Below are 25692 nucleotides of genomic sequence, written 5' to 3'. Positions count from 1 at the left end.
ACAGCAGCTGAATGAATCTTTTAAAAGAATTTATCTTTGGAAAATTAATAAAAGTTGAGCAAGGCATCAAATCAGAACAATAACTCAATTACAGTAGTCGGTCACATACTAAAATTGAGACTGCAATATTAATGCAGAAACCCCTCTGCCAACCCAAAAGTGTGTGGAATTTGATAATGTGGCTGAATTTGAAAATTTAGGCCTTTTAATTGTCTACATATACTAGTGTATGTAATATAATCTATACTTCTAAATTTTAAACTATTTTGCTTTCACAAGGCTTCTAATTTAATTGCTAGGATATGTTGATAGCTATGCAGTAGTTAATCAAATATGTTAGAATGACTGGGGAACTAATTAGCACGGCCGTTTTCATTGTTTGAGAATGGAAGCAATTTGTCAGCTCCATCCTTTGTTGACTCTAACCTATACATTATATTTGTAGGGTAGGTCCTTCTACAAATCAAGCAGTGTTGAAAGCAGGAAGTGAACACTACAGCATGCATAGGGTGTTAAACATGACAGGTTGTTTCTTTGGATATTGAAATTTGATCTGCATATTCATTTTCAAGATTTGGGCATCACTGCTATATTGCACTGAAGTCTTACATCTCGAGCTGCTGGCAAAGATTAGTTAAGAGTTAGTTCCAAAGAACATACATATTGACCTTGAAACATAAATTGTCTTTGTGTCTCCATAGATTCTGTCAGGCAAATTTATGTTTTAGAGTAGTCGTGCAGCCTGGAAAATAACGGATACTTCCATGCAACCAGTCCAAGCTGACCATGATCCCAAACCAAATTAGTCCGATCTGCCTGCCATTTTGAGTATTAATATTTTGGTATGGGACAGGACTTAGAGTGGGTTTTCCTCCCTGACAAGCATCAGTGAGCCAGTGACAGTTCAAAATTACTAACACAATTTTTTTTATAAACTAGGTTTTTTTTAAAAGGGAATTCAACTTCTCAAACTGCTATGGTAAAACTTGAATTTGCATTATTTCAACCTCTGCAACACTAGTCTAGTAATATAAAAATTTAATATTTTTGAAAAGATTGAAATTTCAGAAATTATATACATGTTTGCAGTGAATTTGTTTATCCAAGCTTTTGTGGAACATTTTTCCTCAAATGATGTTGAACATTTAGTTTTTCTCTGTTGATTGGTTCACTACAGTGCATTTTTGATATGTGCTTCTATCTGTTCCAACATAGCAAACACAATAATTAGATTTGTTTCTTTACTATCCCACAAGAGCCCACCTCTTCTTGCTCACATGCTGCTTCATGGTGAAGGATCAGTATTCGGATATGTTCAGCAAAGGAAGGGAAGTGGTGAGAGGCTCCTATAATATATACTAATGCAAAAAGATTATACTTCATTTCTTATGCTACAACTGAAGTTAATGTTTGATATATTTAAATTTTTACCACTCATTATTGGATCAACTTCTGTCTCGTGCACGAAGGCTGCTGACCAAATTGTTTAAATGCGTACTGATTCAAGATTGGGAAAACAAGTTATGGCCTTGCAAACCAATTTTCCTTCATGGCATAGCTTCTCTAACTTTGCAAATTAAAAACAGATCAATTAAAGATATTCTGGATATTCAATCTCTTTCTTGTTTCACTATCACTGAAACATGAGCACCTCATGCTTTGTACTTAGAAGCATCCTCCGTTTCTCACGTTGTTTTAGATAATTTCTGAGTTTTGTTGTTTGAAAGAAAATCATCGAATGTCTTGGGTTCATTTGTGAATAGTCTTGTAACCATGGGAATGAACGACATTCTGAAGCACATGGCCTTCCCCTGTAACATACCATATGGAAGAAAAATGTAATTGTCTCACATGCCATGATATACAAGCAGTGTTAGAGCGCCTCATAGATTTTAAAGAAGACTTTAAATTACTCCAATTCTCAAGCCCCAGCACTGGTATCTGCTGACTTGTTTCAGCGGCCCTTATGATAGTCACTACAGTCAGACTATTCACCTATGGAGGACCTCACAAATGAGCCTGATAATTACTTTTACAATTCTTAATAAATATGTACTAACAGCAGAGAAAGTTGTACTCAAGAGCATGATCAATTTCTGCCCTAACTGAGATCTAAGATTAACTTAATTTGGATAAAGATCCAAATTTGGGCGGCACGGTGGCACAGTGGTTAGCACTGCTGCCTCACAGCGCCAGAGACCCGGGTTCAATTCCCACCTCAGGTGACTGACTGTGTGGAGTTTGCATGTTCTCCCCGTGTCTGCGTGGGTTTCCTCCGGGTGCTCCGGTTTCCTCCCACAGTCCAAAGATGTGCAAGTCAGGTGAATTGGCCATGCTAAATTGCCCGTAGTGTTAGGTAGGGGGAAATGTAGGGGTATGGGTGGGTTGTGCTTCGGCGGGTCGGTGTGGACTTGTTGGGCCGAAGGGCCTGTTTCCACACTGTAATGTAATGTAATGTAATCAAACTGATTGTATATCTTGTCTCTGAGCCATTAGCAGCTAATTTGATTCACATTTTATTTTTCCCAACCTTCCGTAGCTGGTGCATGTTCAAAGGCATTAATTAGGTGACCAGGCAGGTGCATTTTATATTCTATTCATAGAGTCATAGAGATGTACAGCACAGAAACAGACCTTTCAGTTCAACGTGTCCATGCCAACTGGATATCCTAAATTAATCTAGTCCCATTTGGCCCATATCCCTCTAAACCTTTCCTGTTGTACCCATCCAGCTGCCTTGTAAATGTTGTATGGATGCAGTATTTTAAACTGATTTAGGGCATATATAAGTTATACATTAAGTTTATAATTTAACTAGTTAAATTACCTAATAAAACTACAGCTTACATCTGAATGACACTTTAAAACTTGAAATTCTGATTAATTAAACTCCGATAAAGACATCAGAGCAGGTGATGTGTTACAACTTAAGAATGTTGCACATGGTGGACACCAGTGTGATCCTCAGCAAGCACATCAGCAATGTGTTTGTTTCAAGAGCCAGTCACATCCTTTGAGGAAGGAAGTACTGTAATTTTGATTTAGTTAGCAAGTCATAAACGTAGAGCTGCAGAAAGGATTTCTCCTCCCAGAAACAAGGGAGGAGGTGGGGAGGAAGGTCCATTTTTTTTCTAAATTCACTGATGGAACATGAGCATCACTGGCTAGGGCAGCATTTATCCCTAGTTGCCCTTGAGAGGCTGAGCTGCTTTCTTGAACTGTTGCTGTAGGTAGCCATACAAAATACCGTTAGGGAAGGAATATCAGGATTTTGACATAGTGATATATTCCAAATCAGGATGGTTGAGTGGCTTGGAGGGAAACATGTTCGTGATGTTCCCATCTATCTGTGGCCCTATCTTTCCAGATGGAAGTGGCTGAGAGTTTGGAACGTGCTGTCAAAGGTTCTTTAGCAAGTTTCTGCAACACATTTTGTTGTTAGTACACATTGCTGCTATTGAGTGTCAGTAGTTGGGTGACTGAATGCATATAGATGTTGTGCCAGTCAAACATGCTGGTTTGTCCTGGATGGTGTCAACCTTCTGAATTGTTGGAGCTGCACCTATCCAGGCAAGTGAAGAGTATTCCGTTACACTCCTGATTTGTGCCTTGTCGACGGTAGACAGGTTTTGGAAAACAGGAGGTGAGTTAATTGCCACAAAATTCCTAACTTCTGGCCTGATCTTGCAACCTTGTATTTTCATGATGAGTCCAGATCAGTTTCTGGTCAATGGTAATCCACAGGATTATGATGGTGGGGAATTTAGTGATGATAATGTCATTGAATTCAAGGTGTGGTGGTTAGATTATTTAAGATGATCATTGCTGGGCATTTATGTGGTTGTTATTGCTAGTTTGATTTATTGTTATCACATGTATCTAAGTACAGTGAAATGTTTTGTCTTGTGAGCAGTACAGGCAGATATAGCAAACAAGGACATAAGATCATAGGGAGCTTAGACAGAGTGAGATATACAAGGTTAATGGCTGCACAAGAGATGAACAAAGCAAGATCAATATTAGCTTTGAAATTAGAGATATCTTTGCCTCTTTTCAGCCGAAGTCTGGATATTGTCCTGATCATCTTGTATTTGAACATGATCACTTCAGTATCTGAGGAGTTGCGAATGGTGCTGAACATAGTACAATCATCAGCGAACAATTCTACTTCTGATTTTATGGAGGGTAGGTCATTTGAAGCAGCTGAAGATGGTTTGGCCGAGGACATGACTCTGAGGAACCCACAGAGCTCTTGTGGCACAATGGTAGTGTCCCTGACTCCTGGCCACAAAGGCCTGGCTTCATGAAGCACCTACTTCAAAGGTTTCTCATGACATATCTGAATAGGTTAACTTTTTAAAAATCTGCTCTGAGGAACCCCCTCCAGAGATTATCCTGAGATGACTGACCTCCAACATACACAACCAGCTTTCTATGTGCCAGCTATGACCCAAACACTGGAGCGTGTTCCCCAGATTCCTATTGACTCCAGTTTTGCTAGGCTGTGATGAGGTCAGTTGGTGAATGGCCCTGGTGGAACCCCAACTGCACTGAATGACAGATGTGCTTAAGAAAAGCAAGAAAAATGAATTCTCACCCTGGGTTAACACACAATGTATTCTTCAGAAACAAAACTGCTCCTTGTGAAAGGCCAGCATAACATCTCCCGAGCTTGACTTTCCCTTTCCTTATATTCTTTTCTTTATCACAATCTTTATCAGATCTAAAAGGACAATCCGCACTTAACCTACAAGAGAATGGAAATAAGATCTGTTTGGCAATCTTTGCATACATTCCATTTGTATTTCTTATTTCTTTCATTGTCTCTCTCCTCCCTCTCCATGCATTACTTTAAAAGATTTTAATATGCCTTGTTCAAGGTGCAGCTCAGTCAACAGCTGTTAGTAAGTGGGTGAAAGCTTTCCCAGGTATGTTGCCACTTCATCTTCTGTTCCTTACTGGAAAACACTCCTGGATTGTGACTTTGCGTTGCTCCTTGCGGTTAGGATCGTGTGACATAGGGGAACATAAAGGATTATGCTGCTTTACATAATCTGAACGTGCGACCGATTTTATCAGATTTATTCATTTAACTGCACAACATGGAATCAGTACCAATTGTTCTCTAATGTAGTACCGATGATCACTATATTATCATTTTCTAGTAAATTCTTTTATCAAGAGGAAAACAATTTTTATTTCATATAATTTTTCTTTTGTAAATGATGGGTGTAAGGTGAGAGGATGGATGGGTGTGGGGTTGTGCAGAATATGTAAATTACTAATTGTACAGGATTTAGTTAAGTCAGAGATATTGAGCCAAACAACTCACATTGTAAAGGTTAGTACACCGACTGCCCAGATATCTGTCTCTGGAACAACTGCCTTCCCTTCCAGAATTTCTGGAGCTGAAAAAGGAAAACTTTAACTTGTAAACTGTAATATTACATAAGATATGTATATGTGAAAAATGCATTTAATAATCAATCAATCTTATAGCTATCCAAATTGGAATTGTCATTCATTCCCCACTTGATTAAAAAAGTGACAAAATTAGATCTGTGTCATAAAGATATCATTTCCAGTTTTGAATCCAGTATTATAGGAAAAACTTAAGGATGTCAGAACTCTAAATTCCATTTGAGAATGTCTTTTCCAAATACCATGTGCTCTTGACAGGAAGAAAATGCACAGGAGTGCAAGAAGGTGCAACTTAGACCTATTTTTCTACCTTTAAAATCTATGTCCTTTTTGCCTGTCAAAACAGGCTGTTGATTTGTTCTTTCGTCGCATATGGCCATTGCTCCAGAAATGAGCTGTTCTGGCTACTCCTAATAATGTCTTATGGTCTTGCAAGTATACTTTATTATGTTCCAGACTGAATTAGACATCACCTAATTAAATATAGGAGCAGATTTGTTGGGCCAAATTGCTTACTCCTGCTTCTATTTCTTATGATTGTAAATTAAGAAAATGTGATGATGAAACCTATTGATCATTGCTCAGGAAAGCAAATGAAAGAGTTTGGACTAAATGTGCACTGAAACTGAACTACAAATACACTGATACATCATTGTAACAACAGTAGATTCAACATCCATATATGACCAGTACTTTATGGAAACTGAACACTTTTTATGACTAAGCAGGTTGTTGCTATGAATAGCTGGAAATTAAATCCTTTCAGTTCTGCTGGGTAGTTTTGGAACTCAACAGGTGTTAGCTGTGAATTTCTGGGCAGTAGTTATATCTCTGAACCAAAAGTTCAATTTTCCCTTTGGAGACCTCTATATAAAATCTAGAATGACACTCCAATGGAATACTGATAGACATTAGCAAATATTATTTTTTCAGGCAAAAGATCTGGGGTAGATGTAAACGCTATTTCAAAGAAGTCAGTTCTACCTTGTGTGCTGGCCAACACCTATTTTTAAATAATATCAATATTAATAAAAATTACTGATCTTTTTTCTATTCATAAAATCATAGGACATAGAGACAGGAATAGGCTGTTCGGCCCCTTAAGCTGGTCCATCATTCAATAGGATCATGACTGATCCAACATTCCTCACGTCCACTTTCCTGCACTTTCTCCATAACCCTTTGATTCCCCAACTAATGAAGAATCTACCTTAACCTTAAATGTGTACAACTCTGGTCCTGCAGCTCTCCATGGCAAGGAATTCCAAAGACTCGACTCTCTGAGGGAAGAAATTCTTCCTTATCTCACTCTCTAAAATGGCATCAAATTATTGACACCACATCCTCTGGTCCTAGACTCTCCCATGAGGGGAAACATCCTCTCAGCATTTAGCCTGTCAAGCTCCTGAACAATTGTTTCAGTGTTTCAATGAGACCATTTCTCGTTCTTCTAAACTCTGGTGAACAACCTTTGCTCGTAAGACAATCCCTCCATACTGAGAATCATCCTCGTGAACCTTCCATGGACTGCCTCTGATGAAATTATACCTCCTTAATAAAGGGACCAAAACTCCTAACAGTACTCCAAATGTGGTCTCACCAGCACCTTGTACACCTGCAGTTAGAATTCTCTATTCTTATATTCCAACCCCTTTGAGATAAGGGCCAACATTCCATTAGCCTTCCTGATTACCTGCTCTACTTGTATAACAGCTTTGTGTTTTGTGCAGTTACCCTCAAATTCCTTTGTGTTGCGGATTTCTGGGTTTAAATACAATTCTTTGTTTTCCCTTCCAAAATGGGCAACTTTGCATTTCCCACCTTATTTTTCAGTAGTCTCTTTGGGAATTTAGAATAGTGGGAATGGTGGTTAAGGCAGTTGAATGTTCCTCTTGCAGAATGTGGGAGGTATGGGTCACCACTTAGTGTCCCTGCTGACTTCCTTTGCAGGAAGTGCACCCAACTTCAACTCCTCAAACATGCCTTAGGGTACTGGAGCTGGATGAACTTCGGATCATTCAGAGGTGGAGGGGGTTATTGAGAGGAGTTACAGGGAGATAGTCACACATCAGGTGCAAGAAAAAGGCAGGTGGGTTACAATCAGGGGACGGAAAGGGAACCGGCAGGTAGTGTAGGGAACCCCTGTGGCCATCTCCCTCAGTAACAAGTATATCGTTTGGATACTATTGGGGGGCCCTTCTTCCTGAAGAAGGGCTTATGCCCGAAACGTCGATTCTCCTGCTCCTTTGATGCTGCCTGACCTGCTTCGCTTTTCCAGCAACACATTTTTTAGCTCTGATCTCCAGCATCTGCAGTCCCCACTTTCTCCTACTATTGGGGGGACCAACTTATCAGGGGTAAGCCATGGTGTACAAGTGTCTGGCAGAGTTGGTTCCTGTTGCTCAGAAGGGAAGGGGGGAGATGAGCATTACTCATTGGGGACTCCATATTAGGGGGGAGAGATAGGAGGTTCTGTGGAAACGAGACAGACTCATGGTTGGTGTGTTGCCTCCCAGGTACCAGGGTTTGTGATGTCTCAGACTGTGTTTTTGGGATCCTTGAGGGGGAGGGGTAGCAGCCCCTAGTTGTGGTCCCCATAGTCACCAACAACATAGGTAGGAAAAGGGATGGGGATTTAAGGCAGAAATTCTGGGAGCTAGGGTGGAAGCTTAGTGCTTGAACAAACAGTTGTTATCTCTAGTTTGTGGCCTGTGCCACGTGCTAGCGAGGTGAGGAATAGGGAGAGAGAGGAGTTGAACACATGGCTATAGGGATGGTGCAGGATGGACGGTTTTGGATTCCTGGATAATTGGAGCTCATTCTGGAGTAGGTGGGACCTCTACAAACAGGACAGTCTGCACCTGAACCAGAGGGGTGCCAATATTCTTTTTGGGGGGGGGGGAGGAATTTGCTAATGCTCTTTGGGAGGGTTTAAACTAATTCAGCAGGGGAATGGGAACCTAAATTGTAGTTCCAGTGTCCAGGAGGCGGAGAGCATTGAAGTCAGAAATGAGGTTTCAAGGTTGCAAGAGTTTACTGGCAAGCAGGAAGGTGGTTTGAAGTGTGTCTAGTTCAACCCAGAAGCATCTGGAATAAGGTGTGTGAACTTACAGCATGAGTTGGTACCTGGGACATTGATGTTGTGGCCATTTCAGAGACATGGATAGAACAGAGTACAGGAATGGTTGTTCAGGTTCCAGGATTTAGATATTTCAGCAAGAACAGATGGTAAAAAAGGGGGAGATGTGGCATTGTTAGTCAAGGACAGTATTACGATGGCAGAAAGGATGTTTGAGGACTCATCTACTGAGGTAGTATGGGTTGAGGTTAGAAACAGGAAAGGAGAAGTGACCCTGTTGGGAGTTTTCTATCGGGCTCCAAATAGTTCCAGAGATATAGAGGAAAGGATAGCAAAAATAATTCTAGATAGGAGCGAGAGCAACAGGGTAGTTTTTATGAGGGACTTTCACTTTCCAAATATTAACTGGAAATACTATAGTTCGAGTACTTTAGATGGGTAAGTTTTTGTCCAACGTGTGCTGGATGGTTTTCTGACACAGTATGATAACATGCCAACAAGGGGCAAGGCCACATTGGATTTGGTACTGGGTAATGAACCCGGCCAGGTGTTAGATTTAGAGGTCGGTGAATACTTTGGTGATAGTGACCATAATTCAATTGTTTACTTTAGTGATGGAAAGGGATAGAGTTATCGCTGGGGGAAAGGCAATTATGAGGCGATTAGGCAATAGTTAGGATGCATGGAATGGGAAGGAAACTGCAGGGAATGGGCACAATTAAAATGTGGAGCTTATTTAAGGAACAGCTACTGCATGTCCTTGACAAGTATGTACCTGTCAAGCAGGGAGGAAGTGCTCGAGCGAGGGAGCTGTGATTTACTAAAGAAGTTGAATATCTTGTCAAGAGGAAGCAGAAGGCTTATGTTAGGATGAGATGTGAAAGCTCAGTTAGGGTACTTGAGAGTTATAAGTTAGCCATGAAAGACCTAAAAAGAGAGCTAAGAAGAGCCAGGAAGGGACATGAAAAGTCGTCGGCAGATAGGATCAAGGAAAATGTTAAAGCTTTCTAAAGGTATATTAGGAATAAGATAATGACTAGAAAAGGATTACGCCAATTAAGGATAGCAGTGGGAAGTTGTGAGTGGAGTCCGAGGAGATGGGGAAGTGCTAAATGAATATTTATCATCAATATTCACAATGGAAAAAGACAATGTTGTTGAGGAGAATACTGAGATACAGGCTACTAGGATTGAGGTTCACAAGGAGGAGGTGTTGGCAATTCTGGAAAGTGTGAAAATAGATAAGTCCCCTGGGCTGGATGGAATTTATCTTAGGATTCTCTGGGAAGCCAGGGAGGAGATTGCAGAGCCTTTGGTTTTGATCTTTATATCGTCATTATTAACAGGAATACTGCCAGAAGACTGGAGGATAGAAAATGTCCCCTTGTTCAAGAAGTGGAGTAGAGACAACCCTGGTAACTAAAGACAAGTGAGCCTTACTTCGGTTGTGGGTATAGTGTTGGAAAAGGTTATAAGACAGAGGGTTTATAATCATCTAGGGAGGAATAAGTTGTTTAGGGATAGTCAACACGGTTTTGTGAAGGGTAGATTGTGCCTCACAAACCTTATTGAGATCTTTGAGATGGTGACCAAACAGGTGGATGAGGGTAAAGTGGCTGATGTGGTGTATATGGATTTCAGTAAGGCTTTTGATAAGATTCCCCAAGGTAGGCTATTGCACAAAATATGGAGGCATGGGATTGAGGGTGATTTAGCGGTTTGGATCAGAAATTGGCTATCTGAAAGAAGACAGAGGATGGTTGGTGGGAAATGTTCATCCTGGAGTTCAGTTACTACAACAGTACCGCAAGGATCTGTTTTGGTGCCACTGCTGTTTGTCATTTTTATGAATGATCTGGATGAGGGCGTAGAAGGATGGGTTAGTAAATTCGCGGATGACACTAAGGTCGGTGGAGTTGTGGATAGTGCTGAAGGATGTTGCAGGTTGCAGGTTACAGAGGGACATAGATAAGCTGCAGAGCTGGGCTGAGAGGTGGCAAATGGAGTTTAATGTGGAAAAGTGTGAGGTGATTCACTTTGGAAGGAGCAACAGGAATAAAGAGTACTGGGTTAATGATAAGATTCTTGGTAGTGTAGATGAGCAGAGAGATCTTGATGCCCATGTACATAGATCTCTGAAAATTGCCACCCAGGTTGATAGGCATACGATGTGTTAGCTTTTATTGGTAGAGGGATTGAGTTTCAGAGCCACAACGTCATGCTGTAGCTGTACAAAACTCTGGTGCGGCCGCAGTTGGAGTATTGCATACAGTTCTGGTCACTGCATTATAGGAAGGGTATGGAAGCATTGGAAGGGATGCAGAGGATATTTATTAGGATGTTGCTATGGAGGGAAGGTCTTATGAGGAAAGACTGAGGGACTTGAGGCTGTTTCCGTTAGAGAGAAGAAGGTTGAGAAGTGCCTTAATTGAGACATATAAGATAATCAGAGGGTTAGATAGGGTGGACAAGTGAGAGCCTTTTTCCTCAGATGATGATGGCTAGCACAAGGGGACATAGCTTTAAATTAAGGAGTGATAGAAATAGGATAGATGTCAGAGGTAGTTTCTTTACTCAAGAGAATAGTAGGGGAGTGGAATGCACTGCCTGCAACAGTTGTAGACTAGCCAACTTTAAGGGCATTTAAATGGTCATTGGATAAACATATGGATGAAAATGGAATAGTGTAGGATAGATAGATTTCAGATTGGTTCCACAGGTCAGTGAAACATTGAGGGCAAAAGAGCTTGTACAGCGCTGTAATGTTCTACATTCTTTACTTTATTTGCAAACTTTTTGCCCACTTATTTAACTTCTCATTATCTCTCTGTAAATTATATTCGTCTCGCAACCTGCCTTTCCACCTATTTTTGTGTCATGTGCAAATCTGGCTACAATACATTCACTTCCTCCCTTCAAGTCATTCATAAATATATAATAGTTGTGCTCCCAGTATTGATCCCTGTGGAACCCCACTGGTCATAGGTCATTAACCTGAAAAAGAACCCCTTTTTCCACTTGTAATTTGCTGCCCATAGCAAATTCTCTATCCATGCCAACATACTGCCTCCAACAAGGTGGACTCTTATCTTAATTGTTTTACTCTTATGACTTAACCTTTTATGAGGTACATTGCCGAACATCCTTTGGATTTCCAAATACTGGTTTCCATCTGCTGGTTCGCCACTATCCACTCTGGTTGAGACTTCTTTGAAAAACTCTAATAAATTGTTGGACATGATTTCCCTTTCACAAAACCATGCTGACTCTACTTGATTTGATTCTGATTTTGCAAATGTTCTATAACTTGCGTAAAAATTAATTCTAATCCTTTTCCAAGAATAGATGTTCGGCTAATTTGTTTGTGTTCATGGAATGTTACTGTTCTCATATTAGCTATTACATTGCCTACATTGCCACATTTCATTGTGAGGAGTCACTAACATGAAACATGAGCTCTATTTCTTTCCATCTGCATGCTGCCTGACTCATTGGGTGTTTCCAGGTTTTTTTTTGTTTTTCTTTTGTTTTCCAGCATTGGCAGTATTCTGCTTTTCAATTATTGACAACAATTTACAGGCTGTCATGGATGAATGAGATGCAATACGAATGCAAGCATTTCTTTTTAATTGACAAATAAAATAAAAGTAAGCCTCACCCATATTCTCCATGAAGTCTCTGCACTTTTCTACCAACACAGGATGGCCTGGTAGCAGTATCTCAGCACTGCTGAAATCCAGCAGCTTCAATACATTGTGCTGCACAATGATCAAGTTCTCTGATTTTAGATCAAGGTGAACAGTATGATTGAGGTGGAGATATTCAACAGCACTGAGTATCTGTGTGAGCAACTCCACGACATGGTGTTCAGTGTAAGAGGTCCTACAATAGAATGAAAAAAATATCGTAATATTCACCTTCGATTATGTAACTAATTTTCTTCAGTCATACCTTTCAAACTAAAAATGGATGAAGTTCTTCTGGTTTCATAACTACTTGAAAGAAAATAATTGCAGGGATATAGAGTAAGTATAGGACTAATATTATACCTCACTGGGGTAGCACACTGGAAATCAAGCCTCGCCATTTCTGTAGTCACAAAATTTAAAGATTTTTTAAAAGGTACACATAGTTCCTCAATTTACCGGTCAGGTAGACCCAGGTTGACATAAAACATGTCTGGTATTTGTACTTAACAAGAATTACTATTTATCACAAATAAATAGATTCTAATTAAAAATAAATAATTATAAAGCATCAGCATATAACTCTACTAATTAAAGTTCTAATCCCTTTATACCCACTTCCTGCCACCCCAAACTAAACACTAGACAGTCACAAAAAAAGGGTGCTGGGGCAAAGGAAACGACTAGGAGGACAGTTCAACGGTGGCATATTTAAGACAGAGATGAGGCAGAATTTCTTCTCTGAGGGTGAATCTGGAAATCTTCACCATATTAAGTATGATGTGATATTTTAGTCAGTATGGGAATCAATGGTTATGGGAAAAAGATAGCATTGAGGATGACTAGGTCAGCCATGATTTCACTGAATAGGAGCAAACCTGATGGACTGAATGGCCTACTTCTGCTTCGTCTTATTGTCTTTTGCTTTGTCAGGACTTGTGGCCATTCAGCCTATCAGGTCTGCTCCTTGATGTTCCTTTTCCAAGATGTTTCATTTACTTTATTGAGACACAGAATGACTGATTTACACATGAAGCCTCTTAATGGTTCAGAGCTACAGTAATTGATGAGGAAAATAAACTAGCTTTCTTCAGGCTTGTTTTTTTTTAAAACTGCAGACAAAAGGCAGCTCCTTGTTTTTCTGAAGGTCCAATGGCTTCTGACCAAACATTCATATCCACAAAAATAAAACAAAGATCTTCAGATTCTGGAAATCTGAAACAAAAGCAGAAATTGCTGGAGAAACTCAGTAGGTCTGGCAGCATCTGCAGAGAAAAAGCTTAGTAAATATTTCAAGTCCAGTGACCCTTCTTAGTTCTGAATTTCTCCAGTAGTTTCTGTTTTTGATTCATATCGTTATTGGCTGGTAGAAGGTTTTTGTTTTGGTCTATGGGGATGGTGATTGGTTGTCAATCAGCTATTTGTTGCTAGCCGAATCTCCCTTCATATACCACCCATTCCTCTGACTCCAGCTTGTCTGTCGTAACCTCCTCCACTACTTGAATAAAAAGCTGTTTATACAGCACTTACAATGAATACAATAAAACAAAGAACTTCTCTTTCTAACACTATTTTGATTTAGTCCCCTCTCCCTCACTTGTGATGGTCTACATTGCTTTTAATGGACTTTGGATATAAATTTATCAATTGGAGAATACTGGTGATGGTAAATAGGTAAAAAAATTACCATGGGAGATTCGGTGATGGGAAAAAAATCAGCAAATAATAAAATAAATTGCAGGTGCTGGAGATCTGAATACGTAAATAGAAATTGCTGGAGAATCTCAGCAGGTTTGGCAGATCTGTGGACAGAAAACAAAGTTAACATGTCGTGCCCAAAGACCCTTTTTCAGAACAGTGAGTGTCTGGTAACTTGCTTTTGGAATCACAGAATCCCTATAGTGCAGAAAAGAGGCCACTTGGCTCATTAAATCTTCACCAATCCTCTGACTAGCATTCCATCTAAGCCCAGCCCTTACCCTGTCCCCGCAAACTTGCATGGTTAATCCATCGAACCTGTACTTCTTTGGACAGTGGAAGAAAACTGGAGTACCCACCACAAACCTACGCAGTCACAGACAATCATCCAAAGCTGGAATCAGACCCAGGTCCCTAACATTGTAAGGCAGCAAAACTAACCACTAAGCCACCATGTACTGTAGTTCTGTGGATGTCTGGGTAGGTTTAATGCTTGGATAGTATTGACTTGCCATTGAAATAAACCCTCAAGTAGTTTCTGGATCAGTTCATTGTTTCCATAAAACCAGTGTTGATGTTTACAAGAGGCAGTGCCAAATTTCTCTAGAGCTGTGGAGAGCACAATACTCTTGATGGTTGTGTAGTTGTCATAAATTCAGTTAAAAGTCACACAACACCAGGTTATAGTCCAACAGGTTTATTTGGAAGTACAAGCTTTTGGAGTGCTACTCCTTTATCAGGTAGCTAGTGGGGCAGGATCATAGGACACACAATTTATAGTAAATGATCGAAGTATCATATGACTGATTTGATGTGTTGAACAAACCTAGATTAAGTCTTTAAGTCTTTAATGACTTAGAATGGGGTTGCAGGTTTCAATTCACTAATATGTAAATCCCAGATTACATGTAAATTTCAAGTCAAATTCCCTTGATAACTTAAGGTTTTATTTAAAAAAAAGGTAACATCTCAGCTCATAGACTGCATTAAAGTTCAGTACCCATAATGATGGACTCAGCCAGGATCTTGGGTTCATGTTACACTACAGGCGACCCCACTACACTACAAATACACATACACACATACTCTTACACATACACACTCACGCAGACCCTCCTTCATGCACACACCCTCTCTCTCAGCCACACAATCCCCCCCCCACACTCTCACAGGTATTTACTTGGTCACACTCGTGCACACACACACGTAAGTCGATGGGGTGAATTTGCATTTGCAGATACATTCTATTGTTTTCAAAAATCTGTAGGCAGTCAGTCCATACGACATTTTATAAATCCTTACTTTGGAAATAGAAATGGTCTGAGTCAAGGTTGGAGCACACACACACGTAAGTCGATGGGATGAATTTGCATTTGCAGATACATTCTATTGTTTTCAAAAAGCACACAATCTGTAGGCAGTCAGTCCATACGACATTTTATAAATCCTTACTTTGGAAATAGAAATGGTCTGAGTCAAGGTTGGAATACAGACAGACTCTAACCTCACACCTTTAATGCATTGTCTGAGCTGATATGTCACCTTTTTTATATAAAATCTTAATTTATTTTGGGATTTTGACTTACACATGGGATTTACAGATTAATGAATCGAAACCTACAATCCTATTCTAAGTGATTAAAGACTTAATAGCAATCTAGGTTTGTTCAATACTTTGCATCAGTTATATGTCACTTTTTCTATAAAATCTATGTCCTATGATCCTGCCCCACTAGCTATCTGACGAAGGAGCAGTGCTCTGAAAGCAGTTCTTCCAAATACCTGTTGGACTATAGCCTGCTGGTGTGTGATTTCAAACATTTTCCACCCCAGGCCAACACCGGCACCTCCACATCATGTCATAAATTCAGCAATTGTTCTTTATTGCTATGCGAAGGTGACTCTAAAGTTTGTCTGAGAGAGATCCCATTATGACCCCCTTTTTGAGTTTTGAGACATTGGCATGTTTCTTCTGGAATTTCACATCAAGAGGACATGTAGGGGACTGGCTTTGAAATAAGATAGTAGTCACTCCAGCAGTCAGTGCCACACTCAGCTTTTGTTACATGCACATGTCCCTTTCCCTAGTGATTACATAGTTGGTTAAATGCCAATAACATAGAATGCAGGTTTACCCAAGATGCCTTGTTATAATTAGGGATGCAGAAAACTGGGGAATCATTAAGCATATTACTTAGTACACATCTTCAGCTACAGCAGATTATTGCTATTACTACTTCCTATCGGAACCCTGCTTTTTGCCTGATGAGCCCTTCCACAGTTGGTGATCTGTAATAATGCTTGAAGGTTTTGCCAATGATGGAAAGAAGTAAGATGCCTCTGTGATTGCTGCAGGATTGGCAAGCTCCTGTTTAAATTTTAAATTCTCACAATAACAGTTTTAGAACATATACCTGCACTAGCTTTGCCAGGGCACAAACTGGTAGAAATATGTCGCATGACAGTTTCCCCATTTGCTCAGTAGCATGACATATTCACCCATTGGTGGTGTCTAATCAACAATTAACTTGACCTACTTTGACACAATCCTAGTAATCAAGGAGTGGAGCTCATCATTGATTTTACTGATTTCATCAGGGTTAGTTGACGTAGGAAATACAGCTTGGTGGAAGTTGCTTGCTTGTGGCCATGTAGGGGAATTTTAATACCATCAGACAGCTGTCATCTTGGGAAAGAAGTCAAGTCAATTTATTGATTTATGACAGCAAAGTCTACACTGGCATTGCAGCATTTCTCTTGTCTGCGGGCCCTCAAAAAGAACTTGCATAGACTTTTTCAGCTGACCCTCCTCAGACAGGTTGACATCTCTGATGGTGATCTGGCCGTAGTGCCAAGCCACCTCTCTACCAACTAATGCAGTTCTTTGTTCAGTTCTGTCAGTAGTCACATTGTTCAAGGGAATGTACATGTTTCATGCATCAATGTTGAATGGTGTCACTTAAGTTTTGTTTTTGAGGTTAAATTACAACCTCATTGATAAGATCCTTGCTGGCCAGGAAGGTGAGAGGACAATGTTTAGAGCAGCCTTTTTAGCTCTTTGATTATACTAAATGGTGAGTAATGTGGCGGATATAAAACTAGGAGACACAATGTTACAATAAAGAATAAATCAACTAGGACCGAGATAAGCAGCAACTTCTTCATTTAGAAAGTGGTGAATGTTTGGAATTCTCTACCAAAATGGACAATGGAGGCTCAATTGTTGAGTATCAGTAGATTAAAAAAAATCAAGTGATACGGGGATGGTGAAGGAAAATGTATTTGAAGTAGAAGATCAGCCATAGCCTAACTAATTGGCAGAGCGGGCTCAATGGGCTGAATCAGCTACTTCTGTTTAGTTCTGTCCCTAAACTATCTAATGGCAGAGCCCCAGGAGTTTATGCAAACCTTAACTGAGATCTACAGAGGTGAAAGTCAATGCCTCGTCCAGAAATGTCAAGAACTGAATGGGGACCTGAATGTCATGTTTGTTGACCAATGTCTTTGACAAAGTGATTAGTGTCAATCTTCTATGAAGCACTTGAATCTGGGGTGCACTCACATGGTCAAAGGGAACACCACAAGATCACTTTGAATGACTCAATTAAGAGTTTTGATATCAACTTTGAATGTTTGGAGAAGCTCACTCGGAATGCTGCACCTGGCATACCCAAATCAAACATGGTATAGTCTGTCTCATTCAAAAGCCAAAGCATGTCAGAACAGGGGAGAAAATGGAACGAGAGCAAATCCTGCAATTTAGCCAAAACTCAATCAATTGTAGAATTCTTTCCAGTTTGTTGCAGAACCTTCCGGGCACACACATCCTTAGCAAGAATCTACAATCCTCCTATATGCCTCAAATAATGAACATAGTCAGTTTTGCTTTGAAGGATGAATAAAATCCAGATAACAGCATTTTCACAGCATAAAAACAGAAGCAGTTCAGGCCAGCATAGTCAGGAGCAGAATAAAATTGTTTATACTTTGACAGGGGGAAACAGAACTGTCCCATCTTTACCTTTCAGCCAAATGGTGATATAGCTCTTTTCCTTCACAGAGTTCTTGGATCAAAACTAAGTATTTAGGTGTGATGTAGGCACCATGAAGCTGAACAATGTTGTTGTGATGGAGCTTCTTTAGGGTTTCATACTCCTTCAGGACAAAGGGCTTGTTCTGCTTCTTGTAAGGAGTAATTTTAGCTGCAAACGATTTTCCTGAGGAGTTCTCTGTACATTTCTTTATGATGCTGAAGCGTCCTCTTATTAAAAAAAAGTGCATCAAATTAAAATATACAATAATCTATTGCAAACAATTTATCTAAAATAAACTAAATCTAGCAATAGCCAAAATACTCATCAGTGAGATCATCACCATGCTCCTAGTCTATCCTAACACCACCACCTTTCTAACTGTCAACTGTTCAAAAGACAAGTGTTTAGCCAGAAAATTATCTTGCTGGGTCATTTTGTTTTTAAAGAGAATGTCTCCCCAATCTCTATTTTTAGTTTAACTGTATAGCTGGTCCTTTTATTAAGTAATTACTAAAGAATGTATGGGGTAATTTATTGCAGGCAATGGGATCTCATCTCCCAGCAGGTGCCAGTGAAAGAACTGCCTTTAGAGAAGGCACACTATATTAAGCAGCCCTTCCCTTGGATCAAGGACCCCAGAAGGTGGACACCTCACTCACCCCTATGAGGGGCTGCCAGATTAGATAGCAGTAACAATCACTGGCAGTGCACCTGTCAGAGGCCCAGAGGCAGCAGGGCCCAGGCCAGAGGGTTGTGAAAGCAGAATTTGGATTACAGAGGGAGGGTTTGGTGACGAGGAAGAGATCGGGTTGGCGGGGGGAAGGAGCGGAAACAGTGGTGGTGGTGGTGGCTTTTGGAATTAAGTAGGGGAGTGGGTCTCAATAACTTCCTGCCTTCCCAATATCAGCGTCCTTCAATCAGGCAGAGTATCTTTGTAACAGGAAGGCCCTCTTGCTTCCATACAACCTCAGATGCCTGCAATGGAGGCATGCAGAGGCCCTTAACTGGACATTCATTGTTTGAGGGCCTCAATTTACATCAAAGTGGGAAGATCATCCACATATACTGCCATCCTCCGATTGATTAAATATCTTCACCAACTACATCCCTGCCTCAGGGGTGGGTTTAAATTTCAGCCAGGGACACATTACTTTGAACCATTACAGATCATAATTAAAGTTTGAATCAATAGAAGTTTGGGAACTTGATGTTTGGCAAGTGATGTTCGGGTAGTTGACCAATCATTCTTGATTGAATGACAGAGAAGCCTTGAGGGGCTTACTTCTGTTAACTTGTTGTATATCTTAGATCACATTCCTGGCTTTAGTGTGCTATCCAAAATACAACTCATCTTCTTTGGCTGTATACTCCAGCATACAACATACACCAGTTCATGTTTGATCCTCTTTACGCATATTTCAGATGTGTAATCTTTTACGTAATTCATTCTGGCCTATGTATCATGCTCTGGACTAAGGGGAGATAGTGTCTGAATGGTATTGTCATTGGAATTGTGATTCAGAGATCCAAGACAATGTTCTGGGGTCAAATGCTCTGCCTTGGTGTAGTTTGAATCTAAATGTATAAAAGATCTGAATTGAAAGCTAGCCTCAGTAAAAGTGCCATTACACTACTGTTGTAAAAATTCGCTTTGTTCACTGATGTCTTTTAGGGAAGGAAATTAGTTATCTCTATTCAGTTTGATTTATATATGTGGTTCCAGACCCACAACATTGTTATTGAGTGTTAACACCCCTTTGAAATTGCTGAGCAATCCACTCAGTTCAAGGGCAATTAGGAATGAACAACAAATGCTGACCTAATCAGCCATTTCAACATCTCGCAAAAGGATAAACATAAAACAAACTCTGCGTATATGAATTATCCTGTAAACAGTACAAACAAATTTGTTGATGTTAACCTCACAGTATATTAAGGATAGCTCTTGTACCTGTTTATCTCTGTGAAAAATGTGTATGTCTCATGTACTGGTGCTGGCTTTTCTCCATGTACACTATGTGACTGTACTTCTAAAAAGAAAGAAAAGGCAAGGAAATTAATAAAACTATATTTCAGAAAATAAGTAAACGAAAGTCATGTTTTTGATTGGGAACATAAACAAAAAACTTGAACCTGTCCAACAGCCGCCTTTCAGAAAATCTATTTTTAATTTGTTTCTTTATTTGCAATCCTTGAGTGCACTGTATTTAGTCTTTTAATCACTGCAGTTTACATGATCAACTGTAGCCGACGCGAACCAACAAGGTGCCTTCAGCTTCTGCTGGTGTCAGTAGCTATTCAGTAGATATAAGTGCCAAGTTATGATTCTTCCTACCTTGCCTACATTATTTTAATCTTGCACTAAGGAACAATCATAAGTTATAAATGTAAAAGGAAGATTCTTTGGATAAACCTCAGTTAGCCATCCAGAGGAAACTTCCTCCATTTCTGCATTTTACATCAGTTACACTACTCAGAAATTTATTCTACCCTTTCTCTAAAGAACAACTTCCTGATGTCAATCCTAAATTTGTCCTTCCCTGGTTTGAATCCAAGCTAGTGGTAGAGATAGGATAGCAGAAATTTCAGATGGGGGTAGGGAGTTAGTAACCTCAATTAACCGAATAATTGGTTTGTGATGCAGAATGATGCTGACAGCATGGGTCAATTCTTGCACCATTTTGAGGTCACCATAAAAGTCCTTACCCTTTGGCTGAGGTAAGGTTAAACTCACCACCAGCCATTTTTCTAATGGTATGCTAGGATCATGGTGGCTTTACTCTTAGGGAGTGAGGAAATGCATCACTTACTGAATCTGTTGAACTAAAGAAAGTAGTCTGTAGAAACATTTAAAAAACAGTTAACAAAGTATAGTCCTATAGAAAGTGAGCCTGGAAAATAAGAAGATGGCAGATGAAGTGAACAGGTATTTCAGATCAGTCTTCACTGATCTATACAAGTAATATTCCATAAGCAGCCATAAATCAGGAAAAGGGAGGGAGGAATTCAGGAAAATTACAATCTTTAGAAAATGTACATTGAGTAACCTTTTGAAGCTGTGATGACCCAAGTCCTAATCGACAGAAAACTACAAAGCAATTAGCTTACTCTGTCATAGGGAAAATGTTTTAAAGAAGTTATAACAGAGCATTTAAATAAGTTTAAGGCAATCAGCAAAGTCAAAACGATTTTGTAAAAAGGAAATCATGTTTGACCAATCCACTGGAGTTCATTGAGGTAGTAACATGTGTCATGGATTAAGAATGACCAGTGGAAGTATTGTACTTAAGATTTCCAGAAAACATTTGATAAGGTGCTTCATCAAATATTACAGAGAATAAAAGCTCATGTTGTAGGAATACCATGTTGGTACGAACAGAAGATCGGCCAGCTGACAGTAAGCAGAGAGAAGGCATACATGTCCTTTTTCAGGTTGGCAAGATGTAATGAGTGGTGATTAGTGCTGGGACTTTGGCTGGAAGATGTGGTTGGTAAATTTGCTGATGACACAAAGATAGGCATGAAAGCCAATCATGATGAGGACATAAGAAGGGTACAAAAAGATATAGATAGCTTACGTGAATAGGTAAAATTCTGGCAAATGGAATACAATGTGGGAATGTGTGAAGTTTTCCACTTTGGCAATATTAATATTAAAATAATATTACTTCCAATTTAGGGACTGGAAGCAGTTTAGAGAAGATTTACGAGATTAAAAACTATAATGGGCCGGTTTTCTTTGGAGGAGTTTAGAGGAGCAACATGTGACTTGATTGAAACATAAATGATCTTAAGGCAGCTTGACAGATTGGTTGTGGATGAGATATTCTTTCTTTTGACAGAATCAAGATCAATGGTCCCTGTTTAGAAATGGATGCTCATTTAAAAGGGTGGTAAGGCAAATGATTTTCTGTGAGGGCTCTGAGTCTTTGGAAAGGTGATGAAAGCCTTCCCCTTGAACATTTTTACGTCTTGTTAAGCAAAAGGGAGAAAGGTTGTCATGAACCGGTATGTGGACTTGAGATTACAATGCTACCATATCTGTTTGCAACCTTTGCCGCTCCACAGAAAACAACCCCAGCCTATCCAATCATTCCTCATGGATCAGACCCTCCAGCCCAGCAACATCCTGGTAAATCTCCTCTGCAGTCTTTCCAGTGCATCACATCCTTCGTATAATGTGGTAACCAAAACAATACACAGTACTTAAACTGTAGCCTAATCAGCATTTTATACAGTTCCAGCATAACCTCCTTGCCCTTGAATTCTGTGCCTTGGTTACAAAAGGCAAGACTCCCACATGTCTTCTTAACCATTTTACCTAACTGCCCTCCTACCTTCAGGGATCTATGGATATTCAGACCAAGGTCCTGCCGATCTTTAGTACTTTCCAGGGTGGTACCACTCAGAAGGTGCTGCCATGATGAATGGTCCTGATCTGAAAGGTCAACTCTCCTGCTCCTCTGACGCAGCTTGACCTGCTTTTTTTCCAGCTCCACGCTTTATCAACTCTGATTTTCTGGCATCCAGAATATAATTCTGTGCCTTGTGAACCCTCCTCAAGAGCCTTACCTCACATTTCTCCAGGTTCTACCCCATTTGCCACTGCTCTGTTAGGCTGACCAGTCATAGAGTCATAGAGATGTACAGCATGGAAAGAGACCTTTGGTCCAACTCATCCATGCTGACCAGATATCCAAAGTTAATGTAGCGCCATTTGCCAGCATTTGGTCCATACCTTCGAAACCCTTCCTATTCAAATATCCATCCAGATGCCTTTTAAATGTTGTAATTGTACCAGCCTCCATAATGTCTTTTGCAGCTCAGCACAGACATGCATAATCCTCTCTATGAAAATGTTGCCTCTCTTAACTCTTTGACCTCTCACCCTAAATCTATGCCCTCTAGTATTGGACTCACCCACCCTAGGGAAAAAAACCTTGGCTATTCACCCTATCTATGCCTCTCATGATTTTATAAACCTTTATAAGGTCACCCCTCAACCTCCGACACTCCAGGAAAAACAGCCCCACCCTATTCAGCCTCTCCCTATAGCTCAAACCCTCCAACCTGGCAACATACTTGTAAATCTTTTCTGACCCCTTTCAAGTTTCACAACATCCTTCCTATAACAGAGAGACCAGAATTGCATGCATATTCCAAATGTAGCTTCATACGGTCACAAAATGACTTCGCAATACCTATACTCAATGCACTGACCAATCAAGGCAAGCCTTCTTCACGATTCTATCTTCCTGCAACTCTACTTTCAGGAACTATGAATCTGCACTCCAAGATCTCTTTGTTCAGCAACACTCCCCAAGACCTTACCATTAAGTGTATAAGTCCTGCCCTGATTTGCCTTTCCAAAATGCAGCACTTCAGATTTATCTAAATTAAACTCCACGGCCCATTGGTCCATCTGATCAAGATACTGTTGTAATCTGAGGTAACCCTCTTCGCTGTCCATTACACCTCCAATTTTGATCATCTGCAAACTTACCAACCATGCCTCTTATGTTCACATCCAAATCATTTAAGTACATGATCAAAACAGTGGCACACCGCTGATCACAGACCTCCAGTCTGGAAAACAACCCACAACACTATCCTCGGTCTTCTACTGTCGAGCCACCTCTGTATTCAAATGGCTAGGTCTTCCTGCACTCCATGTGACCTAACCTTATGAGGAACCTTGTCAAATGCCTTACTGAAATCCATATAGATCACGTCCACCACTCTGGCCTCATCAATCCTCTTTCTTATTCTTCAAAAAACTCAATCAAGTTAGTGAGATACAATTTCCCACACACAAAGCCATGCTGACTATCCCTAATCAGTTCTTGCTGTTTCAAATACATGTACATCCTGTCCCTCAGGATACCCTCCAACAACTTGCCCACAACTGATATCAGGCTCACCGACCTATAGTTCCCTGGCTTGTCCTTACTACCTTTCTTAAATAGTTTTAGCCAACCTCGAGTCTTCTGGCACCTCACCAATGACTATCGATGAGTCAAATATCTCAGCAAGGAACTCAGCAATCACTTCTCTAGCTTCAGACAGAATTCGAGGATACACCTGATCAGGTCCTGGGATTTATCCACCTTTGTGCGTTTTAAGACATTCAGTACCTCCTCCTCTAGCATATAGACATTTTTCAAGATGCAACTATTTATTTCACCGTGTTCTCCATCTTCCATATACTTATCCACAGTAAACACTGATGCAAAAATATTCATTTAGGATCTCCCTCATCTCCTGCAGTTCCACACACACAGGTTCTCTTGCTGATCTTTAAGGGGCCCTATTTTCTCCATACTTACCCGTCTGTCCTTAATGTATTTGCAGAATCTCTTTGGATTCTCCTTAACCCTATTTGCAAGTACAGCTGTAATGTTACCCCTAATCAAAAACGCCACTCTCTCTCCTCTCTTGGCCCCCTTTCTATCCTTCTTAAGCATCCATACTCTGGAACATTAAGCTGCCAGTTCTGTCACTCCCTGAGCCATGTCTCTTTAATTGCTGTGATATACCAGTCCAATGTTTCCAACCATACTCTGAGTTCATCTGCCTTACCTGTTAGATGTCTTGCATTGAAATAAATGTAGCTGAATTTATCAGTCCTACCTTATTCTCTGCCTGAAGATTCCTGAAGAGCCCTTCTTCAGATTCCTGAAGAAGAGCTTATGGCTGAAACGTCGATTCTCCTGCTCCTTGGATGCTGCCTGACCTGCTGTGCTTTTCCAGCAACACATTTTCAGCTCCACCTGTTTGTTTGACTTGCTCCTTTTCCCAATCGTAGAAGTCTCACATGATTGCATTGCTCAATATCTCCCTGGGTCCCCCCCTGCTATTTATGGCTATTCTCCTTTCTATTTATCACCCTACTAACTTTTGTGTCATCCATAAACTTTCTCATCATAGCCCTACATTTAAGTCCAAGCTATTAATATTTCAAATTATTTTAAAATCATGTTGCACAGTCACTACTGCAATATAGGAAATACCCAGGTGTCAAATTGTGCATTGGCTCCCACAATGACAAATTGTTTGAAGGATTAATATTGGTCAGCATATGAGGGATAACTTCCCTGGTCAGCTTTGAAATAGCACCCTGAGATATTTTATATTCACCCACAAACACTGATGCAAACAACTCATCCGCAAAGTGGCACCCCAAATAGTGGAGTAGTACATTGCAATGTCAGCCTCAATTCTTTGGAGTCACGTTTTAAAGTAGAACTGAAAATAAGAGAGCTCTGACACAGGAGCAAAAATGCTCTCTACTAAGCTACACCTGACACTTAGAGGCACATATGGAATGCAAATACCAGCTACAAATTCTACATAATTCTATGACATTGGGTTATCTTTTAGGTAAAGTCAAATAGTGATATGCTTTATAATGGGTTCTTACAGATCAGCAATGTCATAAGCTTACCTGTCTTCCCAATGATAACTTCAGAAGATGGTTGACTAAATTGTCCTTTACCAGCTTTATTGACATATGCTATTCTATATGAATATGTTTCTCCTTTACACAGATCACTGGCATAAAAGCAGGATTCAGAAAGGTTGGATGCAACATTTGTCCAGTCTTCACCTAAAAAAGAATGCATTAATTAGACCAAGAAACATTACAAGATGCTAAGGTGCCTTAATGCAGCTCAAGAGAAAAGCAGGGATGTTACTAGAATGATGCGATTGAGGAATATACAAAAAGGATTAGACTAAATGGGACTGATCGAACAAAAATGGACAGATTGTTATG

General features: G+C 40.1%; 1 protein-coding gene across 1 annotated transcript in view; it reads right to left on the bottom strand.

Moving 5' to 3' along the window:
- Positions 1 to 1364: 1364 nt before the first annotated feature.
- LOC122550328 (obscurin-like) overlaps positions 1365 to 25692 on the bottom strand; it is a 784231-nt gene continuing 759903 nt past the window's right edge. The window contains exons 111-117 of the mRNA XM_043691054.1: positions 25363 to 25524; positions 19870 to 19948; positions 17906 to 18145; positions 12159 to 12382; positions 5333 to 5408; positions 4598 to 4747; positions 1365 to 1811 (exon numbers count right to left, since the gene is read on the bottom strand). Of these exons, the coding sequence (XP_043546989.1) occupies positions 1634 to 1811; positions 4598 to 4747; positions 5333 to 5408; positions 12159 to 12382; positions 17906 to 18145; positions 19870 to 19948; positions 25363 to 25524 (1109 nt within the window). The 3' untranslated portion in view covers positions 1365 to 1633. The remainder of the gene's footprint in view (positions 1812 to 4597; positions 4748 to 5332; positions 5409 to 12158; positions 12383 to 17905; positions 18146 to 19869; positions 19949 to 25362; positions 25525 to 25692) is intronic.

Source organism: Chiloscyllium plagiosum, chromosome 5 (assembly GCF_004010195.1).
Source record: "Chiloscyllium plagiosum isolate BGI_BamShark_2017 chromosome 5, ASM401019v2, whole genome shotgun sequence".
In the NCBI taxonomy this organism is placed as follows: domain Eukaryota; kingdom Metazoa; phylum Chordata; class Chondrichthyes; order Orectolobiformes; family Hemiscylliidae; genus Chiloscyllium; species Chiloscyllium plagiosum.
The sequence above is the reverse complement of the archived record's forward strand: the minus strand, read 5'-3'. Positions and strand labels throughout refer to the sequence as shown.